Source organism: Camelina sativa, chromosome 20 (assembly GCF_000633955.1).
Source record: "Camelina sativa cultivar DH55 chromosome 20, Cs, whole genome shotgun sequence".
Classification (NCBI taxonomy): domain Eukaryota; kingdom Viridiplantae; phylum Streptophyta; class Magnoliopsida; order Brassicales; family Brassicaceae; genus Camelina; species Camelina sativa.
The window spans coordinates 22276277-22290888 of record NC_025704.1 but is presented as its reverse complement, the minus strand read 5'-3'; the positions used below and the strand labels follow the sequence as shown (position 1 = coordinate 22290888).

General features: G+C 39.9%; 3 protein-coding genes across 3 annotated transcripts; 1 reads left to right on the top strand and 2 right to left on the bottom strand.

Annotated features, from left to right (window-relative positions):
• Positions 2989 to 4251, top strand: LOC104771408. The gene is made up of 5 exons (XM_010495922.2): positions 2989 to 3252; positions 3346 to 3581; positions 3689 to 3789; positions 3869 to 3928; positions 4025 to 4251. The coding sequence occupies exons 1-5, from the start codon at positions 3039 to 3041 to the stop codon at positions 4107 to 4109; spliced, it is 696 nt and encodes a 231-aa protein (XP_010494224.1). The 5' UTR covers positions 2989 to 3038; the 3' UTR covers positions 4110 to 4251.
• On the bottom strand, positions 4346 to 5771 carry LOC104771409 (putative S-adenosyl-L-methionine-dependent methyltransferase MMAR_1068). Its single transcript, XM_010495923.2, has 2 exons — positions 5252 to 5771; positions 4346 to 5145 (listed from the first exon to the last, which is right to left on the bottom strand). Exons 1-2 carry the CDS (start codon positions 5679 to 5681, stop codon positions 4505 to 4507), a joined length of 1071 nt encoding a protein of 356 aa, XP_010494225.1. The 5' UTR covers positions 5682 to 5771; the 3' UTR covers positions 4346 to 4504.
• On the bottom strand, positions 13917 to 14339 carry LOC109131368 (RNA-directed DNA polymerase homolog; the record flags this gene model as incomplete). Its single annotated transcript, XM_019242257.1, has 1 exon — positions 13917 to 14339. A coding segment is annotated over one exon (423 nt), but the record flags the coding sequence as incomplete, so codon positions are not given.

The following is a 14612-nucleotide window of genomic DNA, read 5'->3' as shown; positions in this document are numbered from 1 at the left end:
TAACAAACAAATAAAATATAAAATAATAATAAAATTATATGCGCGCGGTATACCGCGAGTTAAAATCTAGTTTGATACAATATTGATGCTTTTGGTCTTCGAATATTATAAATTTTGATTTGGTTTTCTGTTCAATTTTTCTTAATTCAGTTCTAGTTTGGTAATTTTTGGTTTGGATAACTTTCCCTAACAATCGAAAAAAATAAAAAATGAGAACTAAACCCCCACTGGATAAAATACCTTAATCCAAAAAGCCAAACCGAACTCGACCCAAATCTACGCAGAATACTAAAAAATATCCAAACGAGTTTTAAACTTTTGAATCCAAAATACTGAATCCGAACCGAGAATTGAATGGATATCCGAAATATAATTACATATACAAAATTATTATGTAACCTAATAATCTAATAATACAATTATAAATTCAGAAATATCAATTATTCTTAGATCTAAATAATTAAAATATTAAAATATTAAAATATTAAAATAACAAAAATATAGCTATACAAGTGTTGTTGTTGGAACTGCAAAACCGTTTTTTCTCTCGTAAGCGATATCAACAAGGCAAAGGCAACCATTTTTTTTCTTCCCTGCCGGCGTCAGCTTCTCCGGCGTCGGCCATCGTTGTTTCCCTTTTTCTGTTGGTTTGAATCTTTGTAATTCATTTTTTGCTGGTTTTATGTTCTTGTTAATGCCAAATCATGGCTATCAAACACATACTCTTTGTCTTCATATGATGATGTTGTGTAAGGGATTGAGGCTGTCGTTTCCAATTAAGAATCCAATCTCTTTATGGGATCCATCTCTGGTCTGGTTTACAGATCAATTTTACCAGAGGCCTTCACTAGATATGACAAAATCACCGCTTCTACAATGTCGCTCCTCCCTTGTAATGTTGATTCGGAGGAATCATGATGTCCTTTTCATGTAGAAGGTTTGTTTCAGGTGCTTTCTCTCATCGCCGGTGTATTTTCCGATGATTAACCGGTGTTTATCCTTTTACCTGAGGGTATGGAGGTTTCACTTGGGGTTTTGATCCTGGAATCAATGGAGGAATCAAACCACTTGACGGAAACAAAACCAGAGATCGAACATGGTATGTTTCTCCAATTGACTTGGGTTTAAGTCTTATCCCTGGATTTTGTGTTGAGTACTCTTGTACTGAACATGTCAACAAACTTCTTGTGACGTTGACATTTTCTGATGGTGATGTATTCTCATTACCATGTATAGAGTATTTCATCTTATCGATTGATTGTATGGGCTGTGGAGTATATATGGTTTTTAAATTAAGGAGAAGAACTTTTTTGATGATGATGATGGTGACAAATTTCCTTGGGCGGAAGCATTTCTTCTACCGGAAAGAGTTCATCGTTTTGTTCATGGCATTTTCCTTTGGTATAATCTAAAACAAGTGGTCGTGCTGGAAAGGACAATGGCGGCTAGTGAGTATGATGGTGATGTTCTCTCGTTCCCTTGGTCGGAAAACTATGCTTCTATTGAAAGGAAAATTATGGCCACTAATCGACATCGATGTGTTAGGCGTTACCAGCATTTTGTATTGAGTTTCAAAAAACTAGAATCAGAATCACTTCACACTTCAATTTTTTCCATTAACAAAAGTAATGCGAGAAGCATTTTGGAGTTTCATCTATAGGATGATAGCCAATTACGAGTATGTGAAAGAGAGACTTAATAAGGCTTGCGACTGGAAAGCAGGGTCACTTCCACTCCTCCATCAAAATTGTGTTCAATTTCCTTTATTTGTGTCATTGGTTGTATATGAGTGGTTCATGTATTATGTAAAACTCTTTATGATATAATATATTTGATTTGCCGAAAAAAATTTAAAATAACAAAAATAAATAGAAATTTTAGTTATATTTTCTCTGTTTTACAAAAAGTGTTATTTTGACACAATTCACACAAATTAAAAAAATATAGCATCATACATGTTTGCTCTTAATTATTAAATGATCGATCATTTAAAGTTAATGAAAATGAGATTTGTGTTAAGGAATAAATTAAAAAATTTAGTATAAAAAATACATTAGAATTAGAAAGTTAACAAGGAAAAATTCTCTAAAATGACATTGTTAATGAAATAAATGGCATATTTATCAAAATTTAACCAATTGTCTAAAATTTTTAGATTTTTTAATCTAAACCGGAACATAAAAATAGAAAATAAACATGTTTTCATTAACCTGAACCTGAACCTGAAAATGAGAATGAACCTGAACCTGAACCTGAACGGATACTTCGAATAGGTTTTTTTTTTTTTTTTTTTTTGTCATCAGATAGAAACCAAGGAACGATTATTCGAAACAAAGTGAAAGAAAACATAGAACAAAGCCAAAAGAAAACTCATAACGCCTCTCCTCTCACTTGATCATGAAGCCAAGAAGGCCCTCCAAATGAAAGGTAAGACTGAAACCGACCATCTCTTGTGACGCTTGCAGCAATCGCCGTCGCTACCTTGTTAGCAGAGGTTGCAACCGAATACACTCTCCACGCCTGAAACTTAGCCAAAACAGAGTGTATGTCTTTCAAAACCAAATGGTACCGTGGCCAAGTTGCCGGGTTATTAATGGCCTCACAGATCATAGTATTATCCATAGCAAACTCAACCTTCGCCATCTGTAATATCTGGACCGCTTCAATAGCCCACAAAAAGGTTTGTAGTGCCGCAAGGAACCGTGACTCTGAAGCTGTGAGAGCATCTCTAGCATGGAAGAGTACCTGTCCTCGATGATCTCTTACTATCCAGGAACCACCCGAGAAACTGGAGCTTGTTCGCCAAGAGGAACTAATATTACATTTGATAAAACCAAGTGGAGTTTGTTCAATATCCTTTTTTTTTTTTTTTTTTTTTTNAAAAGGTTCAATATCCAAAATCCCAAAAAACTTGAAACGAACCTGAAAGGATACCCGATTGCCCACGCCTTATTAACAAAAACAATTAAACGAATCTCAGCATTCCTATAAATACCACATGGGCGGGGTTACACACATATCCCAATTAACTTTAGTTAATGTTAGCCATGGCTCGCCTTATCCCAATTTCCCAACCGTTCTTCTCTTCAAACACTAAACCTCAACCACTACCAATCGCCGCCGCTCAAATCTCCGACCACCACCCGCCGCAAATTCTTTCTCGTAGAGACACCATTCTCCTCTCCTCCACCGCTTCTCTTCTCCTCTCACTCTCCCCCACCGATCCCGCTTCTGCCTTCTCATTAGGAATCTGTACACACACACAAACACTTGCCACTCTCCGTTTTATCATCTTATCTCCAATTTGTGATTTTTTTTTTTTTTTTTGAAATAATTTGAACGCAGCAGGACCTAAAGAGTGGCTTAAAGAACAGAAGAAGAAGTCATCAAGATTCTTACTCGCTCCCATTGATGCGTCTCGTGAAGCTCTCCGATCTGCTTACCTTTCGATTACTAGTGAATCTGAGTATACGGATAAAGATTTGGAGAATCTTCAGAATCTGTTCAAGTCTTCTGCAAGAGACTGTGTTCCTAAAGAGCGAAGCTCTCTTGTGGACTTCCAATCTAAATCCGGAGTCGAGGTTTTGTTGCTGTAATCTTAAAGTTTTGTTTTGTTTTTTTTTTTAATTATCAAATGATCTTAAAGTTTCGATTTTTATGAAGATGGTGTGATGATGTTGCTGTTTAGGTTTGTACATTCAAGCTTGTTGTGAAGAATGCTGCTTCATTACTAGATGATAAAGACCCACTTAAGTTAGAAGCTGAGAATATACTCAGTGATCTCGTTAGGTATGTGCTAGTTTGATTCTATTGAATGCTCTGTAATGTGGTTCTTTGTTAGTTGATTTCGCGCTTTTTGTATCCGCAGGTCTTTCGGTTCCTTGATCGTGTTGTCGAATGGGATTGATATGAATCTACCTTCTGATAGGTTAGTGATTGAAATTATGAAGGGATCTTATTCCTTTTATGTGTTCTCTGTTACTCTAAGACGATATTTATATAATGCTCTCAACTTGTTTCTCAGAAAAAAAGTTGCGGATGCGGTTACTGATGCTATCTCTTATCTTGACAAATTTGAGAAGGGTGTTAAGGACTGCCTTGAGATATGATCTGAGATGAAGTCTAGTTCTCTCTTCCTTCTCTTCTTGTGAACTTGTTGTGGTTGTATAGGTGTACCAACAACATCTGTTACAAGTGTCTTGTTGAAAGAGATCTCGTTTTATATAAATATAATTGCATGCTTGATGCTTAGCTTCGTTTGAGTTACAGCAAGGAAGTAAGGTTATGCTAGTTATTGAACAGCATGATAAGCCTTGTTTCTTCTTTGTAGTTTTGCAAGCAGATGAAATGGAACATTTTAGTTTAGAATATAGTGAATTGTTCATACCAATGTTTTATACATCGTCAAATTACCAATAACCTCCTACACAATTTCTGTGGTGTGAAAGACTCATATATATGTTCTGCAAAAGCGTGCAGTGCCAAATGCACATCTGGAAGGAGCTTACAAGCTCACATGATTCTCTACGAAATTATCTTGAGGCGGTGAACCAGAAGCTTCGACCAAGTACAAACGGCAGCATGGTTTTCCATCATCTGGATGGATCTGTGCAGTCCTTGGCAGGCTAAGAAGTTTGTTGAAGAGATTGAGTGGATCATGCAGCAGACCGAAGTTTGCATCTGGATCACCAATCTGTGAAAGCCTGACATGAGAGAACCCCAAAGATGGTAAGAGCTGATCAGGCCAGTCACTGTAAAAGTGGAACACAGAGTTTGGGAGTGTAGCAGACGGTTTGTTCATGAAATCCGCCAAGAGTACTGTGCTGGTTACTGCACACTTCTGAGCTATGAGCTTCAGTACTTGCATTGCCTCTGTGTGAGACAGGTAATAAAGAATGCCTTCAAGAACCCATACAGTGTTAATATCTGGCAGAAAACCCGATTTCTTAAGCTGTTCAAACCAGTCGTTGTCTCTGATATCAATTGCTACTCTGACTAGTGATTTCGCTGTCATCCTAAGCTCATCTTTAGAATTTACTGCAGCTTGGACTAAGCTTGTTTTGGTTTCCAAGACATCTTGAAAATCCACTTCAAATACATTACTTTTGTTCAAGCAGTTAAGTCTGTATGATCTCGCATCCATTCCTGAAATTTCATTACACCATTCTATGTTGGCTACAATTATCTTAAACTCATGCTTCACATATATCATGTAATTTCACAAATATAAATTAAATAAGGGATACCAAACCTGCACCAAGTAGCACAACCTGTGAAGATGCATCACTTTCGAAAGAATCCAAAGCAGCTTGAATCCTTGTGTCAAACCATAAAGTTCGAACGGCTAGAATCACACCGGAAATCTCTCGAGCATTGTTGAGTCGGTCAGTCTGAATCTTTGTGTGTAGGTTTCTCAAATGTGTCTCTCCAGCAAACAAGTGAGCGAGAGGATCATGAATGACATGTTTCCACAAAGCTCTTCCTGCAGCTGTTTGACAAGCAGACTTCTGTAGGTAATCCCACTCACTTTGAATGCTCATATGCAGTTTCTTCACACCTTCACTATGTAAAACCTCGGGTATCACGAATTCTTCCTCTATATCCGGCCATGTCGTCGTAGTAGACGCTGATGATTCTTCTTCTGCTTCTTCTTGTGGCTTCTGCTTTTCTATTTCAGACATAGTTTCTTTCTAGTTCTCTCTCCTGAGCGAATAATGTTTTGTCTGTTATATAATGAAGGAATGTGGAGAAATTATTTGGTGTTGGTCATAGAGATAAGAAAAGAGAACCACACATAAAAACAAAGGCTTAGAAGCAAAAGCATACGTTCTTCTCTGCGTAACCACTGGCTTTTTTCTTTCCTCTTAAAAGAGCAACGAGTGGCTCCACACTCACGTTGCTTCTTTTAGCCCCTTCCACTATTTCATATTTTTTTAACTTAATGATTTTGACCAACTAATTCTAAAGCTCGAGTGTCCACTCGTTTTTTCTGTTCTTTTAAAACGTTTCTTTATCAGTTTAGTGAAAGAACCCATTTCACTAGTTTTTTTCAGTTCTTTTAAAACGTTTCTTTTTCTGTTGATTTTGTCCAATGTGAGAAATTTTTGATGTTATTTTTATTTCAATATGTGAAAGAACCCATTTCAATTTGTGAATGTAAGATAAATTTCACGCTGAATTCGATTAAATTTTCAAGAATGGAATAGATAGTTTTTTTAGTTTGAACTAGATACGGACCTGCGGTACACCGCGGTGACATTTTTTGTTTCCGATTATTTAATTATGTTATACTTTAGTATTCTTATAATGATACATATATTGTTATACATATAAATATATTATATATATATTATATACTAATATATAATATAAACGTATAATAAACTAATAGCAATAACGTTGGAGTGGGTTTATACTATTATAGCGTACAGTACAAATGTATATGAATAATCTTTCTAGCTGTTATGTTATTTACTATTCGGTCGTGATCAATATTAAGAAATTTTGTTTGGACTAAGTGGTCAAATCCATAGTTATAAATTTTTTTAATACATTAAGCTTTCATGTGGACTGTGTGATGTATGATCGGACATAGTTTTTTTCATGTGGACTATGTGTTGTATGATCGGACATGGTTTTTGTGACGTGGTTTTCTACACGGACTGTTCAAACTTGGTAAAGATAATGTCTCCTCTTCATAATTGGCGGACATTTTCGATATATCTCGACGACATCAAATGTGACAGGAAGAAATTTTCTTCTTTTTCTTTATCTTTTGTTCCTAGAAATGCAAATGTAAATACGGATTATTTGGCACGCCAAATACGTATTTTTCCCCATAATGTTTTGTTTGTAAACAGTTTTTCACCCCATTAACTCTGTTTAACTAATCTTCTGTTGTCAAAAAAAGTTTTCGTAAAAATGTATAGATTAATAAAAACCAAATAATGAAATATAAAACTCCGATCATTTTATTAAATAAAAAATATTACACATTTAATAAAATACCTTTAAATAGGAAAATATTAAAAAACACATTGTGTTTTATTATTCAAAAACACAAAAAAAACCGAGCAGTTAATTCTGTAATAGCCCACGTGTCAAACATGCTTCCTCATAAGATATATACACAACTCCATTGAATGTTCTAAAATCATCATCGGTTGTTGGACCTTTGACGATGGTTAGAAGCATTTTGAGATAAAAGTTCATTTCTATCACCGGTGAAACGAATTGCGGCGGAAGTTTTTAATAGCCCTCTCCACTTTCTCTTCTTAGTATCCCATGTGTAAAATTTTAGAACCTGAACAAACGTCAAATTTCTTGAAAAACAGTTTGCATAATTGAGAGCAAGCCTAAGTATCTTGAAGACTATGTTCTACTCTCGAAGGAAGAAGGAGAAATATCACTAATGTGTTTAAAAGATGAAATGAGAAATTATAGTGAAGCTAAGGAGTCAAAGCATTGGATATTGGCGTTTGAGGATGAGAATCATTCGATCATCAAAAAGCAAAACTTGTGGATCTCCCGAATGGTGTAAAACCGATTGGAATGAAGTGGGTATTCAAGCTTAAGCGTAATTCTGATGGTAGTATCAATAAACATAAGGCTAGGCTTGTTGCTAAAGGTTTTTTGCAACGACATGGGATTTTTTTTGATGAGATATTCGCACCAATGGTTTGACTTGAGACAATATGACTGCTTATTAATCTTGCAGCCACAAACGGGTGGGAGATTCATCACTTGGATGTCAAGATAGCTTTCCTCCATGGGGAATTGAAAGAAACCGTCTATGTCACACAACCAGAAGGGTTCGAAGAAAAGGTTTACAAGCTCAATAAAGCTTTTTACAGTTTGAGGCAATCACCAAGAGCTTGGAACAACAAGCTGAATCAGATTCTCAAAGAACTAAAATTTGAGAAATGTTCCAAGGAGCCTTTGGTGTATCGTAAGATGGTGAGTGAAGATCTACTCCTTGTAGCAGTCTATGTTGATGATTTATATGTCACAGGGACAAATCCGAAGTCATAAATGAATTCAAAAAGGAGATATCATCAAAATTTGTGATGAGTGATCTTGGGAGGTTAACATACTATCTCGGGACTGAGGTTTTCTAGTACGAAGGAGAAATAATGTTGAATTAGAAACAATATGCTTTAAAGATATTTGTTCAAGCAGGGATGAGAGACTGCAACTAGTTCACATTCCAATGGAATATGGATTGAAATTGGCAACGTTAGTGGCCGAGAGAAGTATTGATGCTACAAGCTACAAGAAAAATATTGGCTGCCTCCGCTACTTGATGCATACAAGATCGAACTTGTCTTTTTGCGTGAGAGTATTGAGCCGTTATATGCAGGATCCAAAAGTATCCCATAGAGCTGCAATGAAACAATGCTTAAGATACCTAAAAGGGACGACCACATTCGGTTTGGTGTTGGAGCGGTCGGTTCCTAAAGTACCAAGACAGTGGTACCAGTTACAATGTCGATCCTAATGATGGTAAGAGCACAACAGTACATGTGTCCTACCTTGGGAAAAGTCTGAGCTCTAAGTGCTCCCAAAAAAAAGAAAAAGTGGCACTATCCTCTTGTGAAGCAGAATTCATGGCGGGTACCGAAGCAGCACGACAAGCGGTTTGGCTCCAAGACATGCTCGGAGAAATCATGCAGTCTCCGTGTGAGAAGATTGTCCTTAAAACTGACAATAGATCAGCAATTTCTCTCAGTATGAACTTGGTGTTTCAAGGTATCACCTCATAAGAGAGTGTGTTGAAAACGGTCATATAGAAGTGGAACATGTTTCAGGGAGCGAGATAAAGGCAGACATACTCACTACAGCTCTTGGAAAGATCAAGTTCAAGAAAATGAGGGATCTGGTGGGAGTTCAAGATTTGGCAAAGATCAATTTCAAGCTTAAGGAAGAGAATGTTGGATAAGCTTGACATAGCTTGAGTCACAAACCAACCAAGTTATGGTTTAACAACGAGATAAGGATTAATATCTTTAGGAGTCATATAGAGATACATATGTGTAGGAGTTATCTAAATATATTTCCTAATGTGTTTAGGTCTTGGTCAAGTGTCTTCTATATAATGAGATGCAAGGTTGTTGCATAACTTATGAGATTAAGAGTTTGATAGCTTTAGTTTTTGAGTGAGTTTTCTAAAGCAATAAAGAGAATCATTCTTTATATTTGAGTTTCTTAATCTTACTTTTGAGTTCTAGAATATCTTTATCAAATTGAGTTAGAGTTACTAGAATAATTGAAACGACCCTACTTTTTTTTGTAATAAATAATATTAATAATAAAACTACAACTAGTGGTCCCATACCCACTAGCCACCTAACCACAATCACAAACATCAGCGGAAATAACAATACCAATAAATATCCAATAAACCAATAACCAATAAAATAATAACCAGTATTACTTCCAATCATAAACTAATGATCCAAACAGAACAAATTAGAGAACCAGCAATCCTAAACAACATTCTAGGACTCAACTCTAGCAACCTAACAGAAGTCAGACAACCAAGCGAACCACTAGAACATCCTCCTCTTCATTGCCTTGATTCCACGATCACACTTTACCTTTACCTGCACCACAAACAAAAATTGCAATGCATGAGCATTTTATAAACACTCAGTAAGGAAATCCTCCCTTCTACTGGGCTATACACACAAGCAATAGAGACATCTCTAACCATCAACCAACAATCAATCAATCAACAATAACAAACCAGGACTCTGCATCGACCGACACCAACATGCATCGACCGACACCAGATGGGGATGCATCGACCGACACAAGGTTGCATCGATCGATGCTAGATGCACTTGCATCGATCGACACTCGAAATCGACCGACGCATTCTCGACATAACACGAAAACCCTAGGTTTTACGTGCCGTCCTCGCACTTGCATCGACCGACGCACAAAGTGCATCGACCGACGCAATGCCGAGCATCGTGTTTTTCCACGAAGCTTCTCGCCGGATCTTTGTTCCTGCAAACACAAAACTCGATCCCAAGCCACAAGAAAGCCTCCTAACGTCCCAATTAACGGTCTAACAAGCATAACAACACATAACAAGCAAATCAAAGAGATCTCTAGCTTAGATAAGCCATGGTCATGCACTTACCTTTGTCAAGAAGATTATGAACCTTAAACAAGCAAAACAACGCTCCTGGGAAGCTCCTACAACGATCCCAGCTACATATCTCTACAGGAACAACCTCAAATCTCCAGAAATCACCAAGAACACTCAAGAACACTTAGGGAACTTTTCTCTCTTTTGTTTTCTCTCAAAAGCGGCTAAAACACGACTAATGAGACAAAAACTCGAGTTAAGGGTTTTCCTAACCCAAAACGCAGCGTTTAACTTAAGTCAAAACGCAGAAAACTGAACCTGCATCGACCGATGCACTATATGCATCGACCGATGCAATCCCCTAAACCGAGATTTTGGTTCACGGATGTTACAATTCTCCCCCACCAATATAGATTTGTCCTCGAATCTCAAACAACCATCAGCCAAGGACTCCTGTGCAACCATCTCCACGGCCCGCACTCCTCCGACCGATCTACGGAAGGTCACCTCTAGGCGATAGACTCACGCTTCAGGCATTATTTGCTCTCGACTTTTGGACTTTCCTTTACTCATAGGCCTAAACCTTGAGTTTTTATTGGCTCCTCATCAGTCCTAAGTCTGCATGCCATAAAGTTGGCTCCTCATCGAGCCTAAATCCGCATGCCATAATATATAAGGAAAAATCCAATACTCGTCTCTCGGGTTGCCACCCTACAGCGCGACTCCGGATTGTCATCCAAAGTCGATATACCAACCATACTGCTAAGCCACAAAGTCTCAGAGTATGACAGTACTAGGAGAACCAAAGTCCCCCAAGAGTCGCAAGCAAACAATTCTGAACACGTCTGAGTCCTATCCCTATCCAGGTTTCCTTCCCGTGGCTTGCGTAGAACATCACAATGTCCTACCCACCACATATCCCCTCACTGGAATACCTCATGACCACACAAGGATCATATACATGCCACAAGGGCCAAACAAATGTCCTAAACATGACCGCCATGAAGGCCAAACAAATGTCCTAAACAGGACCGCCACCAAGGCCAAACAAATGTCCTAAACAGGACTGCCACCAAGGCCAAACAAATGTCCTAAACAGGACCGCCACCAAGTCCACTCGCCCCGAAGGACCATCACAAAAACCATCTGTCCCGAAGGACCGTCACAAAGACTATCTGTCCCGAAGGACCGCCTAAAAAGGCACTCTGGCTAAACAGCCCGCCACAAAGGCCACACAATTGGCTAAACAGCCCGCCACAAAGGCCACACATCTGGCTAAACAACCCGCCACAAAGGCCACACATCTGGCTAAACAGCCCGTCTCAAATGCCACACAATGTCTCAAAAGACTGCCCCACACGGGCACAATGACTCAAAAGTCCGCCACTAAGGCAACACAAGCCTCTCCAATGCTCTCCACCACTAAAATGGACAAATTTTAACTCACATAAAACTTTCCATTTTTAGCACTTTCCACTTTTGGAAACTTCTATTTCAGGAAACTTTCCTCAAAAACCCCGCCTCACGGAAACTTTGTACCTCGAGCACCACCTCATCTTGTTACTGAGTCGCACAAACAATCACCCCAAGCGACCAAGTAAACAAGAGAGATGGGCTGGAATACTCTATTCCTGCTCCAGCCATGGATTACAGATGGGACCAGGCTAGACAAGCTCAAGTCGCGGCTTGCTTCTCATACCACTTCTTAAACATTGCCTTCATCCTCGCCTCATGCTCCCAAGTCTGCTCCTCCACACCATCATAGTCCCAAAGGACTCTCATCAAAGGAACCTTCTTCTTCTGAAGTTCCTTGATCCTCCTCTCGAGAACCCTCACTGGTCTCGCCTCCAAAGTCATGTTAGGTTGAAGATCTTCAGGAATCTTAGCCAACAACTGATCATCCTCACAGAGACACTTCCGCAACATAGAAATATGAAACACCTCGTGGAATGCACGCATAACCTCAGGCAACTCTAGCCTATATGCTACCGGTCCGACCCGCTCAATCACTCGGAACGGACTCGTAAACCTCAGACTCAACTTAGTCTCTGTCAATGACCTGTTTGGACCCTGCAACATGGCCATCTTGAGGTACACTCTGTCTTCTACCTGAAACTCAAGATCTCTCCTCCTCCTATTGGCATAACTTCTCTGCCGATCCTGAGCTTCCTTCATGTTCAGCTTGAGCACCCAAATCTTCTCTGAGGTCTCTTGAACAAAATCTGCCCCGAACATGCTCCTCTCCCCCACCTGAGTCCAGCATAACGGTGTACGGCATGGTCTCCCATACAAAGCCTCATAAGGAGTCATCTTAATACTCGCCTGATAGCTGTTGTTGTAAGCAAACTCTACCAGGTTCAGGTGATCTGTCCAATGGCCACCCCAATCTAACACACACATCCTCAGCACCTTAGTGCCTGGATCGTCCTCTCTGACTGTCCATCTATCTGGGGATGATAAGCTGTACTCATATGCACCTTAGTGCCCATCTCTGCCTGAAATGCTTTACAGAACACCGAAGTGAACTTGGAATCCCTATCAGACACGATACTCACTGGCACCCCATGCAATCTGACTATCTCTCTCACATACTTCTTAGCCAAGACCGCTGCTCCATTAGTCTTCTTAATGGCCAGAAAATGTGCTGACTTAGTCAACCGGTCCACAATGACCCATATGGCATCAAAAGTCCGAGACACTGGTAATCCTACCACAAAATCCATAGTGATCATATCCCACTTCCATTCAGGAATGGGTAGACTCTTCAGTAACCCGCCAGGAACCTGATGCTCAGCCTTCTTCATCCCGACCCAGTGATAGTACCTCTTGAGGTCACGGTACATCTTAGTCGCTCGTGGATGAATAGAAAACTTGCTTGCATGAGCCTCTCTTAGGTTCTCCTGCCTCAACTCCTCATTCTTGGGCACACAAATTCGAACGTGCAACAAGATAATACCATTATCTGAGACCTGATACTCTGAATCAACATTCTTAGAGGCATTTACCAGCCCCAAATCCTTCTCCTTAGCCAAACGCACCCTATTCAGAAGATCTGCTCTATCAACTGCCTCCAAACCCAACGGTTTCTGAGAAACAACACATAACCTCAAAGCACTGATCTCTCCTACGAGAGAGTCCATCTCCTGCTCCTGAGCCGAAGCTACCCTCTTACGACTCAGAGCATCTGCAACCGTGTTAGCCTTACTAGGGTGATAAGCTATCTTCAAATCATAATCTGCCACAGGCTCCATCTACCGCCTCTTTCTCAAATTCAGCTCAGGCTGAGTGAATATATACTTCCGGCTCTTATGATCTGTAAACACCTGCACCTTTGCACCGTAAAGATAATATCTCCAAATCTTCAGGGCAAAAACTACAGCAGCCATCTCCAAATCATGAGTAGGATAGCTGTCCTCATGCTTTCGCAACTGCCGCGAAGCGTAGGCAATCACCTTGCCATGCTGCATTAGCACACACCCAAAATGAACTCTAGATGCATCAGTGTAAACCACATAGGGTTCTCCCTGTTCAGGCAAAGCCAACACTGGCGTAGTAGTCAACATCTCCTTAAGGCTTTCAAAGCCCTCCTCACACTCCTGTGACCACACAAACGAAACATCCTTCCCTGTTAACTTAGTTAACGGGCGTGCTCTGCTCGCAAACCCCTGCACAAACCTCCTGTAGTAACCTGCCATAAAAAGAAAACTCCTGATCTCTGTGGCATTCTGCGGTCTAGGCCAATCCCTGATAGCCTGAATCTTCTCCGGATCTACAGAAACTCCCCTGCGGAAACGATATGACCCAGAAAACCCATCTCACGCTACCAAAAACTGCACTTGCTCAGCTTTGCAAACAACTTCTGCTCCCGCAGCTTCTCCAGAACTGCCCTCAAATGTACTACATGCTCTTCAGGACTCTTAGAATATACCATGATATCGTCTATGAAAATGATGATTGACACTTCCAGAAACTCTTGAAATACGCTGTTCATCAATCTCATGAACGCTGCTGGCGAGTTAGTCAACCCGAAAGGCATCACCACAAACTCATAATGCCCATACCTCATCCTGAAAGCCGTCTTCCTCACATCTGCCTCATCTATCGGTATCTGATGATAACCCGACGCCAGATCTACCTTGGAGAACCAAGTAGCACCCCTCAACTGATCCAACAACTCATCGATCCTAGGACGAGGGTACTTGTTCTTCACAATGACTCGGTTCAAACCCCGATAATCAATACATAACCGAAAACTCCCATCATTCTTCTTCACAAACAACACGGGCGCTCCCCATGGTGATACACTAGGACGGATGAATCTCTTACTCAACAAATCCTCTAGCTGCTTCTTCAGCTCTACCATCTCTGCTGGAGCCATTCTGTAAGGAGCCTTAGATAACGACATCGTCCCCGGTTCCAGTTCAATAGTAAAAGGATCCGACCGAGATGGTGGTAATCCCTGCAATAACTGAAACACGTCCTCAAACTCCTCCACCACCAGAATACCGCTAACCGG